Consider the following 16,415-nt stretch of genomic DNA (forward strand, 5'->3'; position numbering starts at 1 on the left):
CAATCAAAGTTTATTTATATAGCCCTTAATCACAAGTGTGTCAAAAGGGCTGCACAAGCCACAACGACATCCTCGGCTCAGATCCCACATCAGGGGAAAAAAAAAACCTCAATCCCATGGGCGTAATGAGAAACCTTAGAGGGCACTGGTGCAATGGATGCAGAATGGATACAGTTGATAAAACTAAAAATAAATGGTACATCTAAATATTAATGATAAATCCAAATCTAGTTCTTAACACTAAATCTTAAATTTAAATCTAAATGTGAGCAGTAAATGTTGTATCTAAACCAAAATGTTAAAGGCCTACTGAAACCCACTACTACCGACCACGCAGTCTGATAGTTTATATATCAATGATGAAATCTTAACATTATAACACATGCCAATACGGCCGGGTTAACTTATAAAGTGACATTTTAAATTTGCCGCTAAACTTCCGGTTCGAAACGCCTCTGAGGATGACGTATGCGCGTGACGTAGCCCGGCGAACACGGGTATGCCTTCCACATTGAAGCCAATACGAAAAAGCTCTGTTTTCATTTCATAATTCCACAGTATTCTGGACATCTGTGTTCGTGAATCTGTTTCAATCATGTTCATTGCATTATGGAGAAGGAAGCTGAGAAAACAAAGAAGAAAGTTGTCGGTGCGAAATGGACGTATTTTTCGAACGTAGTCAGCCACAACAGTACACAGCCGGCGCTTCTTTGTTTACATTCCCGAAAGATGCAGTCAAGATGGAAGAACTCGGATAACAGAGACTCTAACCAGGAGGACTTTTGACTTCGATACACAGACGCCTGTAGAGAACTGGGACAACACAGACTCTTACCAGGATTACTTTGATTTGGATGACAAAGACGCAGACGTGCTACTGTGAGTATGCAGCTTTGGCTTCTAAACATTTACCGTATGTGCGCAACTTTTTTTTGCGTATGTACGTAACTTTTTTTAAATATATAAGCTTTATGAACCTTGGGTTAGGAGAACGGTCTTTTGGGCTGAGTGATTGTGTGTGTTGATCAGGTGTTTGAATTGTATTGGCGTGTTCTATGGAGCTAGGAGCTAGCATAGGAGCTAGGAGCTAGCATAACACGCACCGTACCGTACGTGCGCGTCACGTACGTAACTTTTTAAAAATATATAAGCTTTATGAACCTTGGGTTAGGTGAACGGTCTTTTGGGCTGAGTGATTGTGTGTGTTGATCAGGTGTTTGAATTGTATTGGCGTGTTCTATGGAGCTAGGAGCTAGCAGAGGAGCTAGGAGCTAGCATAACAAACACGCAGGTGTTTTTATGCAGGATTAATTTGTGGCATGTTAAATATAAGCCTGGTTGTGTTGTGGCTAATAGAGTATATATATGTCTTGTGTTTATTTACTGTTGTAGTCATTCCCAGCTGAATATCAGGTCACCCCCGGCTCTCACAGCATCTTCCCTATCTGAATAGCTTCAACTCCCCACTAGTCCTTCACTTGCACTTTACTCATCCACAAATCTTTCATCCTCGCTCAAATTAATGGGGAAATTGTCGCTTTCTCGGTCCGAATCTCTCTCACTTCATGCGGCCATCATTGTAAATAGGGAACTTTGCGTATATGTTCAACTGACTACGTCACGCTACTTCCGGTAGGGGCAAGCCTTTTTTTTATCAGATACCAAAAGTTGCAATCTTTATCGTCGTTGTTCTATACTAAATCCTTTCAGCAAAAATATGGCAATATCGCGAAATGCTCAAGTATGACACATAGAATAGATCTGCTATCCCCGTTTAAATAAAAAAAAATTCATTTCAGTAGGCCTTTAAGTTTAAATGTGCATCTCAAATTTAAATCTTAAATCTAAATATGAGCGCTAAATGTTCAATCTAAACCTAAATGTTGAATCCAAACCTAAATTTTAGATCAAAATGTGAGTGCTAAATGTTGACTTTAAAATCCTGCTTTCCGTGGGCCCATGGATAAATTAAAAACCGCAAGAATGGCGAAAAATAGATTTGCAAAAATGTTCATCCCCAGGACATAAAATATACACCATATTTTTCGGACTATAAGGCGCACTTAAAATCCTTTCATTTTCTCAAAAATCGACAGTGCTGTCAGTGGTGGTTGTGCTTACCGACCTCGAAGCAATTTTATTTGGTACATGGTGTAATGATCAGTGTGACCAGTAGTAGTCACACATAAGAGATACGTGTAGACTGCAATATGACCCCAGTAAACACCAAAACTTTAAATGTTCCTTTGAAATTAAAGAACATTACACAAGGCACTTAAAAATCTGTCAAAATGTTTTAGTATGACTTGATGGATTGTCGGCCCATTACGGCTACCGTAGTCAGAGATACAAGTATTACTATGGTGTGTGTATAAGGACCGCAAAATGGCACCCATTAGCAGACACTATCTGGCGTTTTGTTTCACGGTATTCTGCAAAACCAACTCTTACCTTCTGGTACCTGCTGATGTGTATTTGAGATCTGCATGAGTCATGAAAATGTGCGCAGGTCTGCCACTGTAGTCCGTGCTTATGCCGTAGTCGATATCTTCTTGTTATGGGACATTCACCCTCTGCTGTTGCCATTTCTAATATAAAGTAGCGTAACGTTCTAACTTATAGCTCGCTATGGAAGTGCTAAAAACTACCAGTGTAGTGGGTTTACATAGTTCACCCATGGAACTTTAGTTATTAGAGAGTTCTGTTTGGACAGTTTTTCACGGGACACATTTCCGGCGTTGTTGCACAAGTGAGCCACGGATGAGGAGATGCTGCTCTGTTGTTGATTTAAGTAACTACACCGCTACAAAAATGATGACGGGGAGAAGACACTGCCGAAGGTGAGCCACGTAAATAAGACCGCCCACAAAACAGCGCATCCTGAAGCAACTGTCAGAAAGCGGCTTGAAGATGATCTGTAAAACATAATCTATGCAACATTTTGACCAAAGAACCAACATTACATGTTATGTAGACCACAAGGAAGTGTTTTACATTTAGACAAAAATCATATGACGTTGTCTGTCTATCTGTGTAGGCCCTGTGATGAGGTGGCGACTTGTCCAGGGTGTACCCCGCCTTCTGCCCGAATGCAGCTGAGATAGGCTCCAGCAACCCCCCGCAAAACCGAAAGGGACAAGCGGTAGAAAATGGATGGATGGATGGACCCCTTTAATGCGACTTTTGTATGAAAAAAAGACATGAATAGACCCGCTCATCGGCAGTGCGCCTTATAATTTGGTGTGCCCTATGGTCCAGAAAATACGGTACATGCATGATAAACTAAACTGAAAATATATTTTTTTACCTGCATAGTCCTGTTATTTAAAAATATTTAGATTTGTTTTCCATTTAAAAAAAGCAGAATCACTGATATGCTTAGGGTCATGATGCTATTAGTATTAGGGATGTCCGATAATGGCTTTTTGCCGATATCCGATATTCCGATATTGTCCAACTCTTTAATTACTGATACCGATATCAACCGATACCGATATTGATATATACAGTTGTGGAATTAACACATTATTATGCCTAATTTGGACAACCAGGTATGGTGAAGATAAGGTCCTTTTTTTTTTTTAATTAATAAAATAAAATAAGATAAATAAATTAAAAACATTTTCTTGAATAAAAAAGAAAGTAAAACAATATAAAATCAGTTACATAGAAACTAGTAATAAATGAAAATTAGTAAAATTAACTGTTAAAGGTTAGTACTATTAGTGGACCGGCAGCACGCACAATCATGTGTGCTTACGGACTGTATTGATATATATTGATGTATAATGTAGGAACCACAATATTAATAACAGAAAGAAACAACCCTTTTGTGTGAATGAGTGTAAATGAGGGAGGGAGGTTTTTTGGGTTGGTGCACTAATTGTAAGTGTATCTTGTGTTTTTTATGTTGATTTAATAAAAAAATAAAAATAAATAAAAATAAAAACGATACCGATAATAAAAAAACCGATACCGATAATTTCCGATATTACATTTTAAAGCATTTATCGGCCGGCCGATATTATCGGACATCTCTAATTAGTATGAATGCTACGTGGCAATATTCCATGTGCTGTGTTTGCTGATTCGAAGCTAAAACCTCACTCCAGTTACTCAAATGAGTCATATTAGGCTTTAGAACTGTGTATGAAAATGATACAAAGTTGCCCCTGATGGGATAACACACATTTTGAGAACTTCAAAAAAAGCATTATCAGATTTGGAGTCAGGGGGATTAGGGGGGAGGGATAAAATGGTGCTGATTCAGTAAAACGGACCGTTATATAAAACATTTTTTAAGCCTTTGAACATTTTTTTTTAATATTTAGTAATATCCAAGTGATTTTTTTCAGCTTGTGGCCTTTAGTAGGAAACATTTGAAAAAAAAATAGAAGGTTCATCGAATGCAGCACACAGCAGAATTAATGTATTTAAGGAAAAACATTACAATCAAACAAGGATGTCACATTGTCAACATGACAAGTATAATAACTAAAAAATGTTTTCTAGTATTTCGTTATACAAAATATGTAAATTCAATTATATTCACTCTTGCATGTGCAGCCAATTGTAAAGTATTTTACCATAGAATGGCTGATGACTATATGAAACAAATACCTGTCCACGTCCATTTAGCTGTGATGAAGCTAATTACCATTCGGCTTCTCCGATAGCTTTAGAGAAGACATAATCTCTGCCACCATAACACACCACGCCATCTTTCAAATGGAACTTCCAGCGGTTCTTACTGCGGTGTATCTGCACAAGGGCAAGGACAACATTTTCACAACAGCTCAGAGCTTTTTGTCGATTAGTTTAAAAGGTTCTTACTTTGTCATACTGACAAACAATCACGTTTTCTGTGTCAAAGAGGTCCGGGATGTCTTGTTCGACCACGTCGTCGCCTGAATTCAATGGATCCTGTTGAACAAAAACTCACTTGACATATTTGTTTGGATTTTCATTGTAAACATAATGGATACAACCATAGGTACATTTGACATACAAGTCACAAATTTGCCTGTATTAAGATAATACTCAATTTGGTTCGTTATCATGGTAAGTGTAGCATGCAGGTGTGTTTGCAGGATACTTCCTGGTTCACTAGTATGGTTGTTAAGTGTCCCTTGAAAACAGAACACACTTTGTCCCATTTTACTGTGTGGATTTATAGAAGCCATCTTTGTTTATTCCTCTTGGCTGCTAGCTAGCTAACTAGCTGCCTCCATGCTAGCTAGGTATTTGCCTGACTTCTGGTCTTTCTATTCACTTTATTTTATTTTTTTACACACTGGGGACTTTTTTATCTTGGTGCTACTCTATTGTTATTAAAATATTTATTCCCCAGAGGGTTAAGAAAAAAATTTCTTAAATTGTATTGTTTTTCCACACAAAGAAAAAATGTAAATGACAGAAGAAGTTGTTTTCCATGTATGTTGTACTTCTAAACATACAGTACAAGCCAAAAGTGTGGACACACCTTCTCATTCAATGCGTTTTCTTTATTTTCATGACTATTTACATTGTAGATTGTCACTGAAGGCATCAGTGCACAACAACAAACATTTAATGAGAAGGTGTGTCATCACAACTATGAATGAACACATGTGGAGTTATGTACTTAACAAAAAAAGTAAAAATAACTTAAACACCTGTTTTATATTCTAGTTTCTTCAAAATAGCCATCCTTTGCTCTGATTACTGCTTTGCACACTCCTGGCATTCTCTCGATGAGCTTCAAGCACGTCGTGAAGTGAAAACCATTTCAGTTGACTACCTCTTGAAGCACATGAGAGAATGCCAAGAGTGTGCAAAAAAGTAATCCGAGCAAAGGGTGGATATTTTGAAGAAACTAGAATATAAAACATGTTTTCAGTTATTTCACTTTTTTTTGTTAAGTACATAACTCCACATGTGTTCATTCACAGTTGTGATGCCTTCAGTGACAATCTACAATGTAAATAGTCATGAAAATAAAGAAAACATTGAATTAGAAGGTGTGTCCAAACTTTTGGCCTGTACTGTACATCAAATAGTGTAAAAATAGTTTCACACATAAAAAAGGCGCACAAAAAAGACAGGTCCACTTGCCCTGCAAACAAACACAATTAGACAAAGACAAAAATGCACCAACTAAAAAAGGAGCTGATAAAATGTAAATATTGACAGGGGTATACACACAGATGATTGAGTACAGGTTTTTAACAAGGCTGTATCGTTAACAAAATTGAACTCTGTGTTTTTCCAGTGAAATAGGGTAAAAAAAAAAAAAGATTTGTTACGAGGTAACCTTATGTTTCATGTGAAACAGTGATTCTCAAATTGTGGTACACATACCACTCGTTGTATGCCAAATAATCACTTAAATATTCAAGCAGTGTTACGGTTTAAACTGTATGTAATGTTACAGTGGCCAAATATATTAAATATACGTGTTATAAGAAACATTTTTTATGAATATTTAGGCCTACTACGCTACTGTATTTGATGTTGGTCATTATGGTGATACTTGGAGAGCCAAGTGTTTACTGTGGTGGTACTTCACGGATGTAGAATGACAAGACGATGGTGTTCGCTCATGCAAGTGTACTTAACGCGGTATCCAGTGTGCGCGTCATGAACTCATACCTCATCTTCTACATGTTCCAGCTCGTCAGCCACGTCGCTGCTGGAGGAGCTGCTGTTACCATCGCTGCTGCCGCCTCCTTCCTGCAGAGCCTTGATGGCCTCCGCGTTGATCATGCCCAGGAAGTCATTCTCCTCCAGCGGCTTGACTACGTCGTCGTCGTCGTCCTCCAGGTCAGAGTTGTCGGCAGCACCATCCAGCTGGACGATGTCAGACAGTTGGCTGTAGTTGTAGTCCAGGTCCAGCTTGGGGGTAAAACGTAACCATTAGTTGAGGTTATTTGGCAAGAGTAAGAGACTTGTTCTGAAAGAAAGGTTCGAACACGGTACTTCTTTTGCGGTAGCCAAACCAAAAGCAGGGCAGTGCTTATTTAAAAGGGTGGGAAATTGTCACCTCTAGTCTATAATGTGGGATGTGTCGCTGTATGAAAGCAAACTTTAGCCAAAATATTCTGTCTTATCTGGATTCTGTGTCCTGTATTGTGTTCTTTTAATGCTCAGATTTCTGACATGACTTGCGCTGTGTCACAATAACAAAACAATATCCTGCTGTTGTGGCCCTGACGCAGCTCCCTTGCAAGAATCTTTGGGTAAAAATTGGCTTCATTTGGAAGTGCCTCCAGAAATTCTCAGGTTTTTTTGTATTTGTTGCGGCCCAAAACGCCTAAAGTCGGAAAGTTTCAGAAAGTTGTGGCAAACGTTGCGTTTTTTTAATTGCATTGAATAAAACGTGATTTTATTAATTTGCTATCGATGTTTATAGTGTTCCTTGCAACCTTAACCTAAAAAAGCACAGGATCTGAACATAAATTGGAACACTATGTACTGATGTTGTACACCACACAGACTTAAAAGTAGATACCAGCACTCAAAGCCCATACTTAGGTCATTGTCACCGTTTTTAATTCATAACTTATGGTAATAATTATTAAAGGCATTAAATTCTAATTTGATTAATCATTTTTAAAAAATCAACTAACATATATCCATCATACAGATATATTTTTAAGGAATACATTTTTATAAAAGCTGTTTTGGGCTATCTTTGCACTTACTTGCTACACGTACTTTGTCACACATCAACAGCCAAGTTTTTGTAATAACCTGTTTTTAAAATAAAAAAAATTACCAAATAGATTGTGAAAATCGGTTTGAAGCGAAAATCGCATTGAATCGATAATTGATTCTGAATCAAATCATGAGTTGTAAGATTCCCCATCCTTAATATAAATTCAGAAAGAAACGCCGCCAAAGGCTTCCTTATTGTTCACTGTCTGCCCTGTTGTCCACAAGTTGAAGACATTCTTTGTATGTTTTACGCTTGAAGAGTGTTCATCTTAAACAATTTATCTTCCAACACATTTACCCCTGCATGTTAAGCGCATTTGTGAAATGCTGAGAGCCATCTATAGCGGTCATTTTTGTTGGTAATTAAGACGAGAGGTTATTATACTTCAACATCTCGGTTATGTAAACATGGCCTATTAGTTCTGTATTACAAATAAACTTACTCAGAATAAATAGAGGTTAAAAAAACACACACGTAAACTAGGAAGTACATTTTTATATTTATATACTACGACATTACCCAGAATGCTTAGCGGCGTAGACAGGAACCGGAAGTAGATCTTAGCTACGAAAGTAATAGTGTTAATATATTGTTACACATTGCTGTTCCTGCTTTGTCTACAAGAGAAACAAGTTTTGATAACGTTTGATTGGCAAAAATGACGCCGATTGGCCAGTATAAGCGGCGAAGTTGCGAGGCCGCGAATAATTTGCAGGGATTTGTTAAATTTGCTTGAATTTGCAGCATTGTGAAGGAACTGATTAGGGTTAAGTGTCTATGATTCACCCCAAGAATAGTGTCAGGCTCGTCATAAGACTTGGTCTGAGCCAAGTTCCTGGCCCTTGCAACTTTTGCTTGCTCCTCCTCGATGACTTCTTTGAGGATGTCATCAATGTCTCTGCTCTTAAATTGGGCCGCCGCCGTCAAAGCTTCCTCGCCGCTGATCTGGAAGTCAAACAACTGACCGACGGGTGAGCCTTTGAAGCTAAGGTCCACAGGTTCTGGATTAGACATGCTTTGGTCCTCGTCCAATGTGGACTCTGGTTCTGGAGATGAGGCTGTCTGAATCAGAGGTGGCTCAGTGACAGCTTCCTGCTGGGGGGTGCTGTTCTGTTGACCGGGGGGTAAAGTGGCATGTGGCGATCGCGGCGGGTTGACGGAGGAAGTTGGCTCCGGTGCCGTGTCCCGAGGACAGGTTTTACTGGGTTGGACAGCAGACTGAGGGGGAGCAGAAGCTTCTCGCCTCTCAGAGGCGTTCTGTGGAGGTTTGGCTGTCTGCTGGCCTACTGGAGCCTGAGTGACTACAACAGGAACATTTACCTTGTACAGTTGACCTTTGGGTGACAAAGAGAGAGATCGCTTAATTTCCTAAAAGTTAAAACCACAAAAACAAAGCAACCTTCGGGCCTACACACACATAGATACTTATACATGCATACATTCACATTGTTAGGTGTCAGACTTAAGAGGTTTCATTGTACGTTTAAAAGGTCATAGGGGTATTGATTTGATACCAGAGGCTGTTTGCAGAGTGACACCAGCAGGTATCTGCACAGGGTAGGAAAGGCCAGCAGGAAGCGAGAAGGTAGCAACCGTCTCAGAGTTGTTCTGCAATCCAACAGTTAGTACAAGTTGTCAAATAGGAAGCATCATTTCTTGTTTGTGTTAGAGCAGTGGTTCTCAAACCTTTTTTTACCAAGGACTACCTCAAAAAACACTCTGCAAGTACCACCATTATGACCAACATTAAATACAGTAGCATATTAGGCCTAAGCACAAGGCAGAGGTGTTATTTAATATTATATATATATCTATTATTTTTGGCCACTGTAACATTACGCACTGTTTGAACAGTAACACTGTGTTCAAATGTAGGAAATTACAACTACCTGAATAATTAATCAAATAAAATTGCACATAAGTTAAAGGCCTACTGAAATGATTTTTTTTTTATTTAAACGGGGATAGCAGATCCATTCTATGTGTCATACTTGATCATTTCGCGATATTGCCATATTTTTGCTGAAAGGATTTAGTAGAGAACATCGACGATAAAGTTCGCAACTTTTGGTCGCTGATAAAAAAAAAAGCATTGCCCCTACCGGAAGTAGCGTGACGTCACAAGCTGGAGTGCTGTTCACATTTCCCTATTGTTTACACCAGCAGCGAGAGAGATTCGGACCGAGAAAGCGACGATTATCCCATTAATTTGAGCGAGGATGAAAGATTTGCGGATGAGGAAAGTGAGAGTGAAGGACTATAGTGCAGTGCAGGACGTATCTTTTTTCGCTCTGACCGTAACTTAGGTACAAGGGTTCATTGGATTCCACACTTTCTCCTTTTTCTATTGTGGATCACGGATTTGTATTTTAAACCACCTCGGATACTATATCCTTTTGAAAATGAGAGTCGAGAACGCGAAATGGACATTCACAGTGACTTTTATCTCCACGACAATACATCGGCGAAACACTTTAGCTACGGAGCTAACGTGATAGCATCGGGCTCAAATGCAGATATAAACAAAAGAAATAAACCCCTGACTGGAAGGATAGAGAGAAATCAACAATACTATTAAACCCTGGACATGTAAATACACGGTTAATGCTTTCCAGCTTGGCGAAGATTAACAATGATGTTGCTAACGACGCCATTGAAGCTAACTTAGCAATGGGACCTCACAGAGCTATGATAAAAACATTAGCGCTCCACCTACGCCAGCCAGCGCTCATCTGCTCATCAACACCCGTGCTCACCTGCATTCCAGCGATCGACGGAAGGACGAAAGACTTCACCCGATCATCCGTGCGGTCGGCGGCTAGCGTCGGCAAGCGCGTCTGCTATCCAAGTCAAAGTCCTCCTGGTTGTGTTGCTACAGCCAGCCACCTACAACTTTCTTCTTTGCAGTCTTCATTGTTCATTAAACAAATTGCAAAAGATTCACCAACACAGATGTCCAGAATACTGTGGAATTTTGAGATGAAAACAGAGCTTTTTTGTATTGGATTCAAAGGTGTACCAATACTTACGTTTAACTAGTGACGTCACTTGCATACGTCATCATACAAAAACGTTTTCAACCGGAAGTTTAGCGGGAAATTTAAAATTGCACTTTATAAGTTAACCCGGCCGTATTGGCATGTGTTGCAATGTTAAGATTTCATCATTGATATATAAACTATCAGACTGCGTGGTCGGTAGTAGTGGGTTTCAGTAGGCCTTTAAAGCACTACTACATGGAGCGTGCGTACCACTAGTCAGCTGTACATGTACCAGTTTGAGAAACACTGTTTGAAGCGAGGAGCCTGGGTTTTAACTTCATTGACCGTGTCAAACTAAATGATTAGGTTTGTAATTTTTGATACAATTAACATAATTGATACAGTGTAGCCAATAATGAGCCCAAGTACAGTATATACTAACCTTGACAGGGAAACTCTGGACGTTTTGACTTGCAGGAATTACTACTGAAGCTGCAAATCAAAAATATTATTTTCATGATTAATTGTGAGATTAAAATCCAAATAAAATAGCAGCAAGATGGTTTCAAGCAGGGATATTCAACTAAATTATTTTGGGGGCCACATTTTCAGACAGATAAGGACCAGGTGGCTGGACTTCTCCCTTCACTATTATTTTTTGTATATTTCCGAGAACCAGTGGACATCTGATCTTGGTGTATTTATTTTGTCACAGTTACAGAAGCGCTCTGCTGTTTTAAGGACCTTCTCCAGAAAAGCGAGTCATATCATCTCTGACAGCACTCTAGTGTTTTTCATAATCTGCTGAGAAAATGTGAGTCTCAAGTTTTTTTTAACTGAACTCGTTGAATAGCCAAAATGATGAAAAAGAGAGGACTTGAAATGGAACCTTGAGGAACATTCCTAGTGTAACAAAAGAAGTCGAACAAATGACAACTGCTGCCTCTGAAGTAAACGAGCTACAGCAAAACTTAAGTTGTGTAAACAAATTACGAAAAAATATGTAGTTGCCAAAAAGAAGAGGACTTTTAAGGGGAACTGCTCTTTTCTGGGCGGAATTTTGCCTATCGTTCACAATCATTATGAAAGACACGACGGATGGATTTTTTTAATGCATTCTAAATATTAAATGTAAATAAAAGTCCGCCTACAGCGGAGCCAGAGGGAGGTCCTCTATTCAGTCCATGAAATCCAAAAAATAACCATTTAAAAAGTGCCAACAATATTCCATTTACATTTCGTGATTGGAATATTAACCAAGTATTAGTGACATTGTTATTATAAGCGCTAAAGCAGACAGACTATATGTAGCAGCGCCGTGATCACAAGCTTGTGTACAAATTTCGACATGATTGACTGACGAGGTGTTTCCTCGCTTCCTTGCTGCGTGGAAGTTGATTGTAGATCATAAATAATGTCTCTCACCTGGAAAGTAGATGGCTGAGGACGTACTCTTACAAGTTGGTACACTTTGACAGCAATTTAGGACCCGGAAATGGCGAGAACGACCCAAAAAGACGCCTGTCCCCCTACCCCGTTTCTTCGCAGAGATTATGAGACATTCTTGATTTAAACGGGAATAAATGAACATCCCAGCAGTCGGCATCCTGACGACAGCAGACTTCGCACAGTAAGTGATGTTTTATTACGTTTGTTGGCTCTCATGAAGTCTGCGACGAGTAGAAATCAGTGATGAAGAAAAAAAAAAGCAAACTTGATAAGTTTTTGAAATTAAAATGATCAAAATACGTAAATATTAAATATTATAAATGTGCCCGTTACTATATTACATATATAATTACATCATGTATATAAAACCCTGACGGAGGTGTTTTTTAAGGGCTCTATCAGCAAAATTGAGAGGCTCCTATAGGCTCCATTGTAAGCAGACATTTGATCACATTTATTAAATATTTACATCGTAATGACAGCAGACCTTGCACAGTAAGTGATGTTTTATTATGTTTGTTGGCTCTTATGAAGTCTGCGTAGAGTACCGTATTTTTCGGAGTATAAGTCGCTCTGGAGTATAAGTCGCACCGGCCGAAAATGCATAATAAAGAAGGAAACAAACATAAGTCGCACTGGAGTATAAGTCGCATTTTTTGGGGAAATTTATTTGATAAAACCCAACACCAAGAATAGACATTTGAAAGGCAATTTAAAATAAATAAAGAATAGGGAACAACAGGCTGAATAAGTGTACGTTATGTGACGCATAAATAACCAACTGAGAACGTGCCTGGTATGTTAACGTAACATATTATGGTAATATTAATTCAAATAACTATAACATATAGAACATGCTATACGTTTACCAAACAATCTGTCACTCCTAATCGCTAAATCCGATGAAATCTTATACGTCTAGTCTCTTACGTGAATGAGCTAAATAATATTATTTGATATTTTACGGTAATGTGTTAATTTCACACATAAGTCGCTCTTGAGTATAAGTCGCACCCCCGGCCAAACTATGAAAAAAACTGCGACTTATAGTCCGAAAAATACGGTAGTAATCAGTGATGAAGAAAAAAAAAGCAATCGTTGTGATGCGTTTTTGAAATTAAAATGATCAAAATGTGTAAATATTAAATATTATAAATGTGCCCATTACTACATTACATATATAATTACATCATGTATATAAAACACTAAATTGGCCCTAGTGTGTGAAAATGAGTGTGAATGTTGTCTGTCTATCTGTGTTGGCCCTGCGATGAGGTGGCGACTTGCCCAGGGTGTACCCCGCCTTCCGCCCGATTGTAGCTGAGATAGGCTCCAGCGCCCCCCGCGACCCCTAAGGGAATAAGCGGTAAAAAATGGATGGATGGATATAAAACCCTGACGGAGGTGTTTTTTAAGGGCTCTATAGGCAGAATTGAGTGGCTCCTATAGGCTCCATTGTAAGCAGACATTTGATTGCATTTATCAAATATTTACAATGCATTAAAAAAATAACATTTATGATCATGTCTCTCATAATTATTGTGAACAATAGGCAGAAGTCCAAAAAAAGTGTTGTTCCCCTATAAGGGGTGCCGTGGGGAACACTTTAGTCATGGAAATCACAAGTTTGGACCCCAGTGTTCTATGTTTGCTAGCAAAATTAAATGTCAATGCAAGGATTTGCCAGTGTGTTTACTGTGGTCTAAGTTCCTCTACACAACAGGAGCACTCTAGTGTTTTTAGGAATTTGCTGCAAAAATGTTTGCCTTCCAAGTTTTGAACTGAACTCGGGGGCTGGTTTCGTTGTCATTTCCGGTCAGGATTTGGCCCTTGCTCCGCCAGTTGAATAGTCCTTGTTTAAAGTTTACCTCCGAGTTCTGCATCAGATCGTTGGTAGCTGGCCGGAAGCTGCATCACAAAATTGGGAGAGTTGATGTTGTTTCTCCTGAAGTCGTCCATCGCTTTCGACTGCATCATCTTTGACTCCCAAAGCTGCACAGCAGAAGATGCAGCAAGTTTGAACACATCAGGACAGTTTAACTTTCCAGCGCATTGAGACTCACGTGGCGTAAATCGTCCAGCACTCTGTCTTCAAGGCCCTCATCCAGGAAAAGCTCCCTCATACTCTCGATCACGTCATCAATGATGGACATATACAGCTTAGCCTGCAATCATTGATCGTCCAAACAATTTCATATTGGACGGTGCACTGCAAAAACTGAAATCTAAGTAAGATTAAATATCTAAAATAAGGGTGATATTTGCTTGTTTTCTGTCTGATAAGATAATTCTTCTCACTAAGCAGATTTTATGTTAGTGTTTTACTTGTTTTAAGGGTTTTGGTCCTAAATGATCTCAGTAAGATATTACAGCTTGTAGCTGAGATTTTATGACCTATATTGAGTAAAACATGCTTGAAACTAGAATATCAACTGATGCAAAGTTGTGTCATTAACACTCACAAGTATAAAACTACGTTTTTAAAGTAATCATTTCTTACTTCAAGCATGAAAAAAAAATCATGATGCCGAGCGCATATCATTATGTCAAGATAATGGCACTAGCATTTACTTAATTTAAGAATATTTTTCAACATATTGAGCAAAAAGGCCTCCTTCTTTTTCTACCAAGAAAAGTGCACTTGTTATTAGTAAGAATATACTTATTTTAAGGTATTTTTGGGTTCATTGAGGTTAGCTAATTTGACTCGTTTTGGAAAGTCTTGACAAGCCGAATTTTCTTGTTCTATTGGCAGATAATTTTGCTTAGTTCAAATAAAATACCCCTAATTTTTGTATTTTTTGGGGGTTTTTTTTAACACTGACTTTTTGCAGTGTGGCCTTACAATAAAGTTTACTTGCGTTAGGGTTTAAGGGCGATATCAACTTTGTGCAAGACCGTATTGACCTCGACTATTAAACACTTTTTTTGAGATCAATTTTAAAAAATGTTTTTTTGTTTTTTTTAAACATCCATTCATTTCCTACCGCTTGTCCCTCTCTGTAAAATGTATTTATCCTATTCATTAGCTCTTTAATACGTTTATTGATCACCATTGTCTTAAAATTAGCATTATAATGCTCCTCTTCTCCATTCAAACATTAAAAAAAGATCATCATAGGACCCAAAGGCTGCTCAGTAAAAAAAATAAAAAACAGTTATGCATAACTTAAGGTCGTGATTGGGCATCTTTTGTGATATAAAGCAAAGTGCTGTCTGCTGGGTTGGTTTTATATTGACTCATATTTCACAAAAAAATTATAAAATGTACTTTCAAAGAGTGCCATTACTGCACATCCTTAAATCACATTTGGGAACGCTACACAAGACTAGCATTCAAATAGCATGAAAAAAATGACAATAATACATTATATATGAGATAAGGAATCGTTGTCAGTCTAGTCTGCTCCCTACCGAGTGCACTGATACCCTGTTTGCATGTTTAAACCTGTTTTTTGGGGGAAACTCTTACATCGGGGTCAATATAGTATTTTGCAAAAGGGCAGATAAGATAAACTGCAAAAATCACATCTTAGCTGATGCCACATTGCTGTGCTAATTTGCAGAGGAGTGTTTTTACAAATGCACTATTTTATAGTTGTTCTTACCACCGGGCCCATGTTGTTCAGCATGATTCAAGGCAAAATCAAAGCAGCCACAGTGTATTTCCATTAGAACTGATCAGCTCAGAGTCCCAGCTGTTGTCTCCTGCTCTCACAGGTGATTACAATCAGTCTCCAAAAAAGCTTTGATTGGAGCTGACCAACTCGTAATGATGATCATCTCCTATCGTGTCCCTTTGAACATAACCTGAATAAGTAATAAAGTGGAAGCTGATTTTTGTTTGGGTCCCATTTTTACATTACATTTTACATTCAGCAACTAAGAGGTGAGCTGGAGCCTATACCAGCTGAAAAAAGGGCATTGGCCCGCCATAATTCTATTCATGGGGGCTCGAGGAATTGTCTGAATTTTTCCTCCAGTAGTCGTGTCCACCGCAGTAACAGTGAGCTAAGAAAAATCTTTTTTTAGCTATACTTTTCCTTCCCCACTGAGTGACGACTATTGATTGATTGATATATTTTTATTTCAAATATGCATAAAAACAAGAGCAAGCCTGATCCAATACAGTGCTATAGCCTTAACAGCCATTATAACAAAATGAAAAACAATGGAGAATAAAAAACAAAAACAAATGAGCATTGGACTTTCTTTCTTTTTACATATTTGAAAAGGAGTGAGAAGAAGTTTACACTTATTTAATCCCACCCCTTTTCTCTAGGAGATGA

The 16,415-nt window shown here is 38.4% G+C and overlaps 1 protein-coding gene across 1 annotated transcript; it reads right to left on the bottom strand.

The window, feature by feature from the left end:
- Nucleotides 1-4,398: 4,398 nt before the first annotated feature.
- Nucleotides 4,399-15,879, bottom strand: gtf2a1l (general transcription factor IIA, 1-like). Its single transcript, XM_062058383.1, has 9 exons — nucleotides 15,735-15,879; nucleotides 14,190-14,291; nucleotides 13,995-14,118; nucleotides 11,120-11,169; nucleotides 9,211-9,304; nucleotides 8,483-9,030; nucleotides 6,631-6,873; nucleotides 4,834-4,923; nucleotides 4,399-4,761 (listed from the first exon to the last, which is right to left on the bottom strand). The coding sequence occupies exons 1-9, from the start codon at nucleotides 15,756-15,758 to the stop codon at nucleotides 4,654-4,656; spliced, it is 1,383 nt and encodes a 460-aa protein (XP_061914367.1). The 5' UTR covers nucleotides 15,759-15,879; the 3' UTR covers nucleotides 4,399-4,653.
- Between the last annotated feature and the right edge of the window lie 536 nt (nucleotides 15,880-16,415).

This window comes from Entelurus aequoreus, linkage group LG09 (assembly GCF_033978785.1).
Source record: "Entelurus aequoreus isolate RoL-2023_Sb linkage group LG09, RoL_Eaeq_v1.1, whole genome shotgun sequence".
Lineage (NCBI taxonomy): Eukaryota > Metazoa > Chordata > Actinopteri > Syngnathiformes > Syngnathidae > Entelurus > Entelurus aequoreus.

Bases quoted from the DNA above. Each gene is read 5' to 3' on its own strand.
- gtf2a1l (XM_062058383.1), bottom strand. From the start codon at position 15,758: ATGCTGAACAACATGGGCCCGGTG. The intron at 14,292-15,734 runs GTAAGAACAACT...CAATGATTGCAG, and splicing joins TGAACAACATGGGCCCGGTG to GCTAAGCTGTATATGTCCAT. The intron at 11,170-13,994 runs GTAAACTTTAAA...TTTGATTTGCAG, and splicing joins ATCTGATGCAGAACTCGGAG to CTTCAGTAGTAATTCCTGCA.